Raw genomic sequence first — 12,571 nt, 5'->3', positions numbered from 1 at the left:
AAAGAGGGTTAGAAGAAGGGAGGGGTGTTTATGAAATTTTGAATTATCAAGGGAAAAGGAGAGGATGGAGCTTTCTTTCCTTAGGAGAATTAAAAAAGAAGTTTAGGGAGGAGAATTTGGATAATTATAAAGGAATGATAATAATTTTCTTATTCACCCATCAATTTATTCAAAATTTACTTTGATTGTTGTTTATTGTGAGACTTTGAATACCCAAGGCATATGGAGGTTGTTCACTTGTTCCACTTTCAGGGATACGTCATGAAATCATATCCCACGATATCAGAGTGGAAAATCATAGTTAGTTAAAAAACATTTTAAATATATATATATATATATATATTGAGGGTTGAGGTTTTCTGATTGGTCACCCCATATAAGAATATTTTGAGGGATGTTTTTCTGAACCATTGGATCTACTTTTGTTGGTAATAAGGATTCATTTCATGAAAAGTGAGAGAGAGAGAAAGGGTTTTTGATCTGTGACGATCTCTGAACAAGGATTGCAGTCGCCTACAAGGTCTCTCTCTCTCTCTCTCTCTCTCTAAAGACTAATCAGAGCCAAGGGTTTCAACTTCCATAACCATATGTCTTATAGAAAATGTAGGTAGGAGGATACAGCTCAAGGCAAGCCGCCTTCATCTTTACAAAGTAACTTGCTGCCATTTCTTTCATGGAACGGTAACTCACAGGGTCCAAAGTCTTATTATGGTGGGTTTGCAGATACTGCAATTTATGGGATGGTGTGGTCTTAATGGGGAAAACCAATTTTTCCTATTGAGGGCTGTTTTCGCTATTGAGAATGGTTTATGGTTTTGGTCTAAGCAGAGAATACAGACATCTTGGTGGGATGCTTGATCAAGCAACACTGGATGATTTGTTGGTCTCTTGTCACGGTGGAGGTGTTTATGATGTTAATTTGGTCTTAAGATTAGTTAGGGTGTTTGTCAGTGATGATGCAATGACCATACAAAGGATGAAGAAAGTGGGGAAATTAATTGACAAGAACATAAGAGAAATCTCTGCTGATCATAACCTGAAGATCACAAAACTTCTTGCCTGATGAGTGAAACTCAAACTCAACTCAGATCCAGAAAGAAAAATCTACAAATAGGAAAGATGTTTTGACAATGACTACGTTTTCCCTTCCCATTAGGAGACTCCAATAGACATTTGGTTTCCCAAATTTTCTAGGTTTTGAATGATTCAGAGAAAATCTGGTGAGGAGATGCCGAGACGGAGCAGAACAAAGAAGATGAGAGGAGGAGAAGAGAAGAATCCATAAAAAAATCAGCGTGATCTTTCCCAACTGCCGGTGCCTTCCGAACATAGGAGTAATGTTGAACACTCTGAACATGGCAGTCAAGCCTTCAGGGTAGAGGAAAAAGATAGAAACAGACGAAAATGTTTCGTATTGGAAAAGTAATGAGATGGGGAATTGTTATGAACGAACTATATTTTTTTTATTCTATTTGAAGGTATAAGATTATTCCAGACCAACAAATCTCTTAGCTGGTTGGAGGACCAGAAAAACTTTTGCATATATAAATATATATATATTGTCATGTTAAGTCATTTTCAAAATGTTTGGTCATATATTTTACTATATGATTTTTATGTCATTTTAAACATAAATTAGTTTTAAGAAAAGATTGCATAAAAGAGAGTGTGGTTTCAACATCAACATAGGAATTAATGAGAGCTCACATGGAAGCATCACCGGTGATAAGATTTTCACTTTTCATGTGAGACAAGGTGATCACCTTCCATGTCTTGAAGCAAGGTTACGCTATCTTTTACAATTCTTTTTTCCATTAATTTATATAAATTCTCATTTTAACTTCTTTTTTTTTTTTTAGATCCTTCCCATTTTATGTTTTAACAAATTGCGGAAAACTGCACATTTTAGGAGGATAGTGTGGGGTAGTAAATAGTAATGCTTACTCTGGCTGGCCCGATGCGAATCTAGTTCTTCCAAGATCCAAAGTGGAGTTGTAAGCCTGTAAAGGTATAGGTAAAAAGTGATTAAATTGAGGACCTCACACTTTTGTTTGAGAAAAGAGAATGTTGTTGCGTGAGAAAAAGAAAAGGGTAAATGCCAGTTGTGCCCCACAGGAAAACATGAGATGAAAAGATTGATTGATGCTTTTGACTTTTCCTACTTTAGCATCATAAGATTAAATATCCATTTTAATTAGTGTAAATAAAAGTTTAGTGTGGAAAATTGGAAGTTAAATATAATAATTAAAATATATGAACCGGCCAGAATCAACCAATCCAAGTGAAGTGGGACTAGTCACTCTAGTGGAGTCAGTCTCTCCGTGAGGCTTTTGGGTCTTTGCAGAATTGGAGATGGGCGGGTCCCACAAAATAAAATTTGGGCAGAATCGTAGTGCGTATTGAGAAATTTAAATGGTTGGAGTTTGACATCATTAAATGGCTTAGAGGCTTAAGCACTTACCCTAAAAAACCCTCCCACTCTTTCAAGAATGGATGTTGTAACTGTGTAAGGGGTGTTTTTATCAATCGAAAAAGAAAAAAAAGAGTCTAAAGGGCATGGTTTCAAGTATCGATCTCATATCGTCTATATCAAATCAGTAACAATTGAGACCAATCATTAAGAATGGATGGTGTGTAACTGTGTAAGGGGTGTTTTTATCAATCGAAAAAGAAAAAAAAAAGTCTAAAGGGCATGGTTTTAAGTATCGATCTCATATCGTCTATATCAAATCAGTAACAATTGAGACCAATCATTGATCCCTGATTAATCCGAATTAGTTATCCATATCATTTTAGGGGTAAAATAATAAAAAAAAAATTAGTATTTTCTTAAAAAAGAAAGGGCAAAAACAACTGATACACACTCATCCAATCAATATCGATATCAACAGATACCAATACCAATACTCATACCGTCCCCTAAATCCATGCTAAAGGGTGTCAATGGTGAATTTGGTTTGATTTTAGTTGAGCTAAATCGAGAGTTTAACATGCTGAGGTTTGATCTTTTAATCAAAATTTTTTATTTATAAATATGTAAGCTATGTTACTTAGAAACAATACCAATTCGTTATATAACCCTTGAGACAAAAAATCAACATCGTTCAAAAACAAAAGAATAACGCTCCACGGCCATGATTTGGTACTATTTTTTGTCAAAAATTCTCCTAGTTCCTCAGCATAACTCCAGATTTCATTCTCCTCCCATCCTTCTTCCTTGGCTTGCTTAATTTCCTAGAGAAGGTCCCTAGGTGATGCCTCAATAGTTTTTCCTATTATCATGTAGTTGGCAGAAAGTATGACACAATTTTCTTTAGTTATAAGGGTAGCAGCCCATCCAGAGATGTTATTACCGAGATCGATGAACCTACCGTATATAAATACTCTGTGAGTGAAAAAAAGAGATCGGTGGTATTCCATAGGGTAATGAGTTCGATAGTAAATCGAATTACTATTGGATTTGGTCCAACCAAATTTTGGTTTTACCTAACACAAAAATCAAAATCAATAAGGTTCTCAAAAACCCTAGAATCAACCCTTCAGATCTGAAAACCAAGTGATCGGATCCCCAAAAACTTCATAATCAATTGCTCCGGAATGTATGGAATCCGCTGTTTGGACCGTCGCCATTTCCATTTCTCCCCAATAAATATTTATGTGAAAAGGCAGCACTTGGCGGTTTTGATTTCATGATATTGATCAGGAAGTAAGGGTTACCAGCTTTTATCCTTTTGACTCAGTCAAAATGATTCGCTACACTGTCAATGTCACTCTGTCATAGGTTGTGGTCCCACTATTTTGTGTCAGGTGGGCCCAGGTCTTGCCATGCACACTCTTGCGTGTATGGCGAGGAGGACGGTTGCCGCAGACAGAGACTCCCCTTTGCTTTTTTGGCTAAACCCAGAGACTCCCTTTGCAGTTTGCACTATAAAGTACATGTATCAAAAATAGAACCTTTTTTTTTTAGGTTTTATGAAATGTGAAAGGCTAGATCTGTGTTTATAGATACTAAGGGCCCGTTTGATAACGTTTCAAGAAACGCGTTTCTGTCGTTTCTGTTTCCAGAAACAGCAGAAACAGAGTAAAAAGCGTTTGATAAAACTGTTTCATTTCACTTATTTTCAGAAATAGAAATATTAATTTTTACTTATTTATGCTTCAAGAAACGACCCAGGCGAAACAAGTTGAACTTGTTTCGCCGTTTCTGGAAACGACTTGTAGCCATTCTTTCATTGGTTACTATCGACTTCTAAAAACATGACTTATCAAACACCTTCAATTCCGTTTCTGTTTCTAGAAACGGAAATTTATGTTTCTGCCGTTTCTTGAAACAGAAACGACAGAAACGTTATCAAACGGGCCCTAAGATATGTAGGATTTGTTGGGATCTGTTTGGGAATTATAGTTTTATCATTCATATCTCTTTTTACCTTTATTCCAGACGTCATTTGGTTTGGTGGGCATCCGAATCTATACTTCACTTCATTAGAGGTCTTTCCTCTCCCCACCACAGTCCCTACTGTGTTAAATAGATTCTCTTTTTCCCTACTTCAATCTCTACCCATTGTTTCAAAAATCAGAATTGAATCGGCCAAATTAACTGATCAGTGGTTGATTCAGATCAGAATCATCCATGATCAATCCCAATCCTAGTTGTTCCTGAATGACTGATTCTAAGGTTTCTGAAACCAGATCGCTGGATTTCCAAATCTAAGGGCTGATTCTATGGGTCTTAGGACATATCCAGACTCGGGATTAGCAAAGAGCAATTTGACCCTGATTCCGAGTTTAAATTCTTGACCCTATCACATTTTCCAGCGGCCCCAAACTGGGGGAATTGACGCAATAAGCGCGCTCCATGGCCAAGTATCATACTCAAGTTGGGAGGGTGAGATCAGACAGGTTCAACTTTCCAGTCATGTTTCGATGGTTGGGTACGATTGATCCTCAATCCAATCGGCGATCATACCTGCCCTTGTTGCAGACCACAAGTTTGCAACCTGTGGGGTTTGTCACAAATAACAACTAATAAAACCTTTTAAGTTTTTCCTTTGTAACAAAGCCAAAGTCCAACCATTGGTGTAGCATTCAGATTCCTTCCCACACTAGTGTCATGGGGAACCCCCTCCCATTTAATAAATACGAAACACTTTACCTGTGAAGACAGGATAATATCGACGATACAACATGCAAAGAGCCTGTAACTACAATGAGACCTGATTGATCCCCTGCTCTCTTTCTCAGAATCCTATTTGCTGCTTTCATGGAATCCTCCACTGAATTAACAACGGCCAGTACAGGTTCATGTTTCAATACCCCTACAGAGCAACTTGTTTGATCTTCAAGAAAATCCCCGTAGGCTTTGCTTCCAATGTCCACAAAGCCAGTACCCAATTCCATGGAAGCCCGAATCCAAGCTTCCTTTAACAAGGAAGCAGATGTTGTTCGAGATCCAGCCCCAGCAATGGTTACCTCAGTTGTAACAACTACTTCTGGTTGTATACCTGAAATTGAGAAACTTCTCAATTTAGTAACTTACTCCAAAGCACAAGTGCATATAAACATACCTACCCTGAACACAGGGTATGTGAACTAAATATTTTGATGACATGAGTTAAAACAAACAGAAGGTCAACAATAGACAGAAATGGTAAAAGTCATCCCCCAAAAAATGATAGAAATGGTTGGTAATGGTTGGTAAAGGCAGCCAAATATTTGAACTCGTCCACATAAGAGTACCTGTAACTATCTTGAAATACTTCTCAAATGTTTTCAAGCAGCATGTGGTGTCAAAGCTCTCAGGACCACACATTGTTCCTCAAAACCCATAAGAATATCACAAAGTCAAGATTAATGACCATTGACCACCAATAAATGGGACCTACATAGGAGATTAGTACACTTCCAACACAAGAACTCATTAGGATTGGTTGGGTTGGCAGTAGAAGAGGTTGATAGGCTGCAATAAGTCAACCTCCATCCGTCTTTTTTCCCCTATTGGCAGGACAGGATTAACAAAAGTGGCTGATGTCATTCTCTGTTATTGAATAATCATGTTTATCTCTTAGGTGGTACTAAATGTTGGGTCCCAAATCCTTGCTTTCCTGCCATGTGTGAAAGCATATTCAACCATTTGAGCTTAAAGGCAGTTGCACTAAGTCAAGATTATCCCCGCATGAACATTATATCAAGTTTTCTGTTCTTCCAAATAATGCTTTCCCTTTCCTTTCTTTAATTTTATTTATTTTTTCCTTTTTAACTGTCCCAAATCTTCCATAGCAGAAGACCACTGGAGACCACCCTCCCTTCTCACCGACCCACCCCCAAAGCCCAGGAGGGAGGGAAAAAAAAGAAAGAAAATAAGAAAAAGCATCCTAGGAATCTTAGCAACATCTTAAATCCGTCGACTGGATAAAACATACAGAATAGATCGAAAACTGGACGTCTTACCTGAGAGAAGTTCTCTTGCAAAAGCCAGGTGGTCTTTGTCACTAGCCATAGCCACCACAAGGGCCAGTGGTGCATGTGGATGTGTCATATGAATTGTGTCCACTAAAGTTTTAGCAGAATCTTTGGTGTGGGCTGGAAAGTTTCAAAGAAATCAATCAGCACTAGCACTGTCAGCAATTTCATAGACCATAAGCACCAACCATGTAACATCCATCAAAGAAGATTAAAGCCTAGGAGGTCCATTCAGGATTACACCCAGCTAGATTCCTGTAACTAACCAATCTATAGATATCCTCTTGTATTTCAAAAGCCTAAGCTAGGCCTGGGAGCCAATCTTGTCAAACTGTAGCCCAAACCAGACTGTAGAAGGCTGAACTAATCGACCCAATGACATAATCGAACCTCAACATGAAAATATATGAAAAGTAAGGTTAATATTTTAGTTCTGATTTGATAATTCTTTTAACAAGGCGGTTGGTTCAACCAACCAGCTTGGTGTTGAAACTTGATCTGTTGTATATGTGGTCTGGAGTAAGAAATGTGTTTATGGATCCATGTCACTGGCCATCAAGCTTTCCCCGGTTCAGGTTCCAAAAAGTGACCTCCCCACCCCGACACACAAAAAAAAAATTCCTTTCTAACAATTCAAATGAATGAAAACAATAACAGTTACGATCATCCAACTAGCTTCATTGTGGACCTCAAACTCTAGACATGAACATGCAAACAAGACAAGTGGACCATTGTAGTCACATGAGATGAACTCAAAAGGTTTGGATATAGGATAATAGAAAATTAGAAATAAGTAATGAAGGTTAGATCAGTAGACCTCCATCAAGTAATATTGTTAGCCCAGGTAATCCAACTGCCTCTGACTCCTCAGACGTTAGAAATTGGCTTCTCCCTAGCAAATATGTATGCTCTAAGCCAGCGCGAATCGATTCATCAGACAGCGTCCATCCTAATATATCAAAGAATGCATCAGAAACATGATAATAATGTCAAGTTGCTAGCAAAAAGGAGTTCTGAACCTGAGAATGTTAAACGGAGTAAACTCAAAAAGTGGGGGAAATGTTTAATGGTTCGCGAATTCAGGCAATCAGTTTCCCTGTTTCCCATTATGGTAACAAACTGGTTTATTTTCTGATGACTCACCTATTCTACCATAAAGTACTTTATGCTGAAATTGTGAATCAAGGAAAAAAGTGCACACCTTGACCACGTAGACAAAGTGCAGTACAAGTGGCAGTTACAGCATTTTGAAGCTGGTGATGCCCAAGCATCCACAGTTTGACATCAAATAATTCAACAAACTGCAAGCAAAAATTCATTGAGCAATCTTAATCCTTACAAAAGAAGAAAAAAAATTCAACTAACTGCAAGTTAAAATTTATTAAGCATTCTTCAAAAAAACACTCATAAAGAGAAAATTGCACACTTTATCTACAGACAAAAGAAGATTTAGTGACCTCGATGGTGAATGATTTAACCATCCTTGTAATTCTATGCTACCGACACAACAATCAAGTGCATACCAACTGCAGTTCCTTCTCAATATGAATGACAATGTCGCATGGCTGGTAAGGTTTTCCTTTGTCTCTTCCAATGCCCCCCATCGTGCTTCTATTTCCAGCATCAGATGCCGATACAACAGGAGAACTCATTGAGGATGCTTTATCCCGAAGAATACACTCAATATTAGGAATAAATGGCCCACCCAAAACCAGCTGTGAAGTTTTAAGAAATCTAACAGTCAAGATGAATAAATATTGCAAGGAAACAAAAGACAAGAATTAAGCATGATATGGTTAACTGCTTAACAGGAGAAGAGAAGAAATATATTAAGTGAAATACAGAACTGAGAGGCCAAGAAAAAAAATCCCTTGCAATAAGCATGACATACATAATATAGAAACTCGGCTATGTACTTGGTGTTAAAAAATAGTAGTATAAAGGAATCAGATGATTAATCATCCATTGGTAGATCCTTCTATGCTGGAACATTCCCATATTTCTAATCCTTTGAAGATGGGAAATTTCAGGTCTTGATTTTTCTCATCGAATTAATCCTTTTGGGTGACCATCAACAATGCGATAGGCAAAATGTGCCCTCCCCCTTTATCTATGTTCCATTATATAGATACAGTGTCATTAGACTGTCCTTTCGACAAAAAGACAAAACATATTTCCCCTATCCAAATGGCATGTATACTAGAATGTTGAATTTGCTGAAGAGGCAAACCCATCCTCCCCCACAACCCCCCCCCAAAAAAAATAATTAAACCACTAACTCGTTCCTACCTAAAGTACTTCGTAAGAAGAAAAAGAAACTGTAAATAATCGGTCCGCATGAGTTCTAAGATTATTTTATAGATTACATACAAATGCATTCGATCTTTCAAATTTGTTCCAAATGCTTTCAGCTTTATAATGCAAATCTGATCATGGAACTGCTCAAGTAAAAGTCTAAATACCTGTTTTACAATGCACATAACCAGCTTCATAATAAATAAAATTAAGAAAAAGAAAACCATAGAGCATGGTTGTACTGAAGAGAAAAAGTAATCATACAATGATACTAAGTCAACAATCAGTGTTATTGAGGGTTTTACAAACTTCAAAATTTGATCTAAATGATTCCAGTTCGAGTATGGTGCACCTCCAATCCTGCTCTTCCACATATACAAGTTTAAAGACCACAGTTAAAAAGAAAAGGTCGATGAATATCTGGGACAAAACATGAGTTAAAGTATCAGTCAGGGTTGAGAATCGCTCATAGTATGGGCATTTTGGACATACAGTTGAATGGGCTGTATGGAGATATCCATATTAATAAATGGTTGTAAACATCCAGACTACGACTTTGTATAGGACCAATATAAAAACATGGTCTAGAAGTTTTTTTCTGGTAGATCCGTAGATGAGCTACTACTTCTTGTCATCCATGAGGTGCATTCTGAACCAACAAAGAAAATTTTTCCTGGATTGTACTTCACACACAAGAACACATCCTACGGTAAAATCACCCGGGGGGGGGGGGGGGTAAGAGAGAGAGAGAGAGGTATTGTCATTATTTTTACCAAGTTGTTTATGACTTATAATAACAACTGGAATGGAAATTCATGCAAAGCAGTAGAAAGAAAATCAAAAGTGAGAAACACATAACTGGGCGCCCATGTTTGATAATTCCTGACTTTGCAATTGCAATGCTTTCTATCGAGCCCCCAAGTGCAGCCAAGTGTTCCTCACCAATCGTGGTTATTATTGATGCGGCAAGTCCCAAGCTACTGAAGACATTTGTTGCATCTCTTGCTCCACCCAAACCAGCCTATTCATAGAAAATAGGCTGTATTAGTTCGAACCTTATCCTGTCGCTGATTGTGTAATTGTTTTAACAAAATGATCATTCAAGTATATCCAAATGTGTCCGTATGAGCCTGATTGTGTGAGTTTGACACATTATAGCTACGTGGCTAATATCGGATCTCCTAATCACCCTGTTTCCATGCAGAAAGTTTCAGCATGCTCTGCCACACTGCAAAGAAGTTGAATTTTCAACCCTTTTTTTTTTCTCTAAAGTGTACCAGGACACAGTTAATAAGATCCAACATGGTAACACACCATGCTGTTTAATACTGGCAAGCAAGCTTTTCAAGCTTTATCTATTTCAAAAATTCAATCGAATTCAAGTGTAGCCATCTGGGAAAAATGCAATCTACAGTATGGTTTGAGAAATGAGAACATGTCAAGGACACCTTAGAGGGGGCTAGGCCCAAAGATCCCTCATATGTCATCAGATGCATGTTACCCTCTCCCCACTCCCACACGCCCCCAAAAAAAAATAATAATAATAAATAAATAAAGAAAACCTTTAACTGTATTCTTGAAGGCAATAATTCAAGCTAGGAAAATGAAAATACTTAACCTCCACAACTGCAATATCAACTTTCTCTTGAGCAAATAAGGTAAATGCCATAGCTGTAAGAACCTGCAATTTTTCTCTGTATGTAAGCACAAACTTAAAGAAAAAAAAAAAAAAGGATGCTGACAAGATATGCATGAGAGCAGAAACTGGTAAAATGGAAAATTGAACATGAAAGAGTACCACATCTATCAAGGGTTTATATCCTGGTTTTGAACATTTTCGCCTGCCTCAAAACAAAAAAAAAAATTATTTGAAATCCGGACAGAGTTTCAAGATCTGAGCAAAATTCAAGTAAAAAGAAGAAAAGAAAAAGAAAATCCCCAAGTGCATTCTGAAGTTTCTTTCTTGCTGTTTTATCCTTTTCTTTCTTTTCTTATATCTCCAGTTTTTCAATTTCTTCTTTACTCATTCCATTTTCTTGCTTCCCAGTTACCCAAGAACCAAGTAGGAAATTTTAGAATTCAATAATTTTTACATCTAACCGACAGGATGCCAGAAGAAAATAAATGACCCAAATATGTTTTGTGGTGATCAAAATATACTGAATGCAGCTATTATCAAAATGGTTGATTACTTGAATACACGACATTTATTCCACAAACAGAGGCTCTCAAGTTGGTTCAGAAATATCCTTTAATGTTTTCTGCAACTCATCTTCTTGTCAATGCAACCTCGAAGGTTCTTACCGACCAGTCTCCAAGGTGGATGAGAGTTATTGTCTAAGAAAGGGACTCATTCCCCTTCTTTTAATGAAGTTCCAAATTTATGAATGTGCATTGTTCTCCTCACAATCAATACCTCCATATGATTGACATATTCATTAGTAGTCGCATTCAATTTCAAGAGTCATCTTTAACCAATAGAAAGAAAATCCAATAGTTTAGTTGAGACTTGAGACCACCTCTTAATGGTATGTGGAGTTTTAAGTACCTCAAAATGACTGATAGATCCTTTTTCAAGTTCAATGGACTGATCAAAAATCTGCTTAATGTGATGAAAAAGATCATTCAACTTCTTTGCTGGCACCAGCTCTCCTTCTCTTCCCAGTGACATCCGTTCCCTGATAGTCCAAAGATGTGGGCTGGAGAAATAAAATGAAATTAAAAAAAAATAAAATGTCATGCGAAGGAAACATTTTCTTTACCCGTTTAAGATAAAAGGTACAAGAATAATACAAATTCCTCAAAGATTACTAAAAGGCAAGAGTAACTATACGAACCTAGTATAGCAACCAACAGAATACCCTCCTTCCCGTAAAATGTTGGAGAGGAAGGCCGCAGTTGATCCTTTTCCCTTAGTTCCAGCAATGTGTACGGCCTACAATTACTGTCATACTAGTGAGTTCCATCGATTTGATATTCATAGAGTGGTGACCAGAGCATCCATGCATGGGATCAATGTTTTGAGAAACCGAAGAATACTTGTTAATTTAATCACTACAGGTACACTGGATTTGAACTAAATAGTCATCATCTCCACTCCTCCAGTAAAATTTGGCTTGGTTCAATCAGTTTAGCAGCAATTTAGGAACTTATCAGAACAAAGTACAAATGGTATCTGAGGCCAAACCTTGAAACTGGAATGAGGATTCCCGAGCCGTTCCATCAAGCGATTCATTCTCCCAAGATCAAATCCATCATTTGAATCCGTTCCCGCACCTTTGGGCACCCCGGATTTCTCGTAATTTTTCAGTCTGTCCAAGTAATCTAAGAACTCCCCCAGCTCGGGATCATCGGAATAAGTAGAGAATCCTCGCTTGAACCCTATCAATTCCCTTCGAACTCTACCAGTCGCGCACATTATGGCTTTGCTTATCGTTAAATTTCTGCAACGTTGAAGAACACCCGAAAGCTTCATTTTTGGGGTTTTCCCTCGTTGCTTTTGATTTCTCGTTTCGATGGGAGGAAGAAGAGCACGAAATCGAGGGAGTTTTATATCCCAACCGGGACTCGGACCGTCTAGCCTGACCCGGCCTGGGAATAGGTGGCCCAACCGACGAAATGTCCTTAGGAGGGAAAAGGATAAGATATGTTGGGGCTGTGCGAGACGCGTCAAGATCGTGTGCAGTGAGACAGTGAGGCAGTGAGAAAGTGAGCATTTAACAGCTGAGGTGCATGATCAGGTCCTCCCAACAATTGGATATTCATTGCATCTTGTTGCCTTTTTTTTTTTGTTTACTTAATCGATACGACATGA

At 37.8% G+C, this 12,571-nt stretch overlaps 1 protein-coding gene across 2 annotated transcripts; it reads right to left on the bottom strand.

The window, feature by feature from the left end:
* Positions 1–5,026: 5,026 nt before the first annotated feature.
* On the bottom strand, positions 5,027–12,295 carry LOC122082640 (dihydrofolate synthetase). Of its 2 annotated transcripts, XM_042650332.1 has the most exons (10): positions 11,945–12,294; positions 11,595–11,692; positions 11,306–11,456; positions 10,376–10,438; positions 9,617–9,778; positions 7,986–8,177; positions 7,664–7,763; positions 7,280–7,411; positions 6,451–6,582; positions 5,027–5,504 (listed from the first exon to the last, which is right to left on the bottom strand). In XM_042650332.1, exons 1-10 carry the CDS (start codon positions 12,230–12,232, stop codon positions 5,152–5,154), a joined length of 1,671 nt encoding a protein of 556 aa, XP_042506266.1. In that variant the 5' UTR covers positions 12,233–12,294; the 3' UTR covers positions 5,027–5,151. The 2 variants fall into 2 exon arrangements, with proteins under 2 accessions (XP_042506266.1, XP_042506267.1); XM_042650333.1 differs by lacking the exon at positions 6,451–6,582 and having other exon boundaries at positions 11,945–12,295.
* Positions 12,296–12,571: the final 276 nt, after the last annotated feature.

The sequence above is a fragment of the Macadamia integrifolia genome, chromosome 6 (assembly GCF_013358625.1).
Source record: "Macadamia integrifolia cultivar HAES 741 chromosome 6, SCU_Mint_v3, whole genome shotgun sequence".
Lineage (NCBI taxonomy): Eukaryota > Viridiplantae > Streptophyta > Magnoliopsida > Proteales > Proteaceae > Macadamia > Macadamia integrifolia.
The sequence above is the reverse complement of the archived record's forward strand: the minus strand, read 5'-3'. Positions and strand labels throughout refer to the sequence as shown.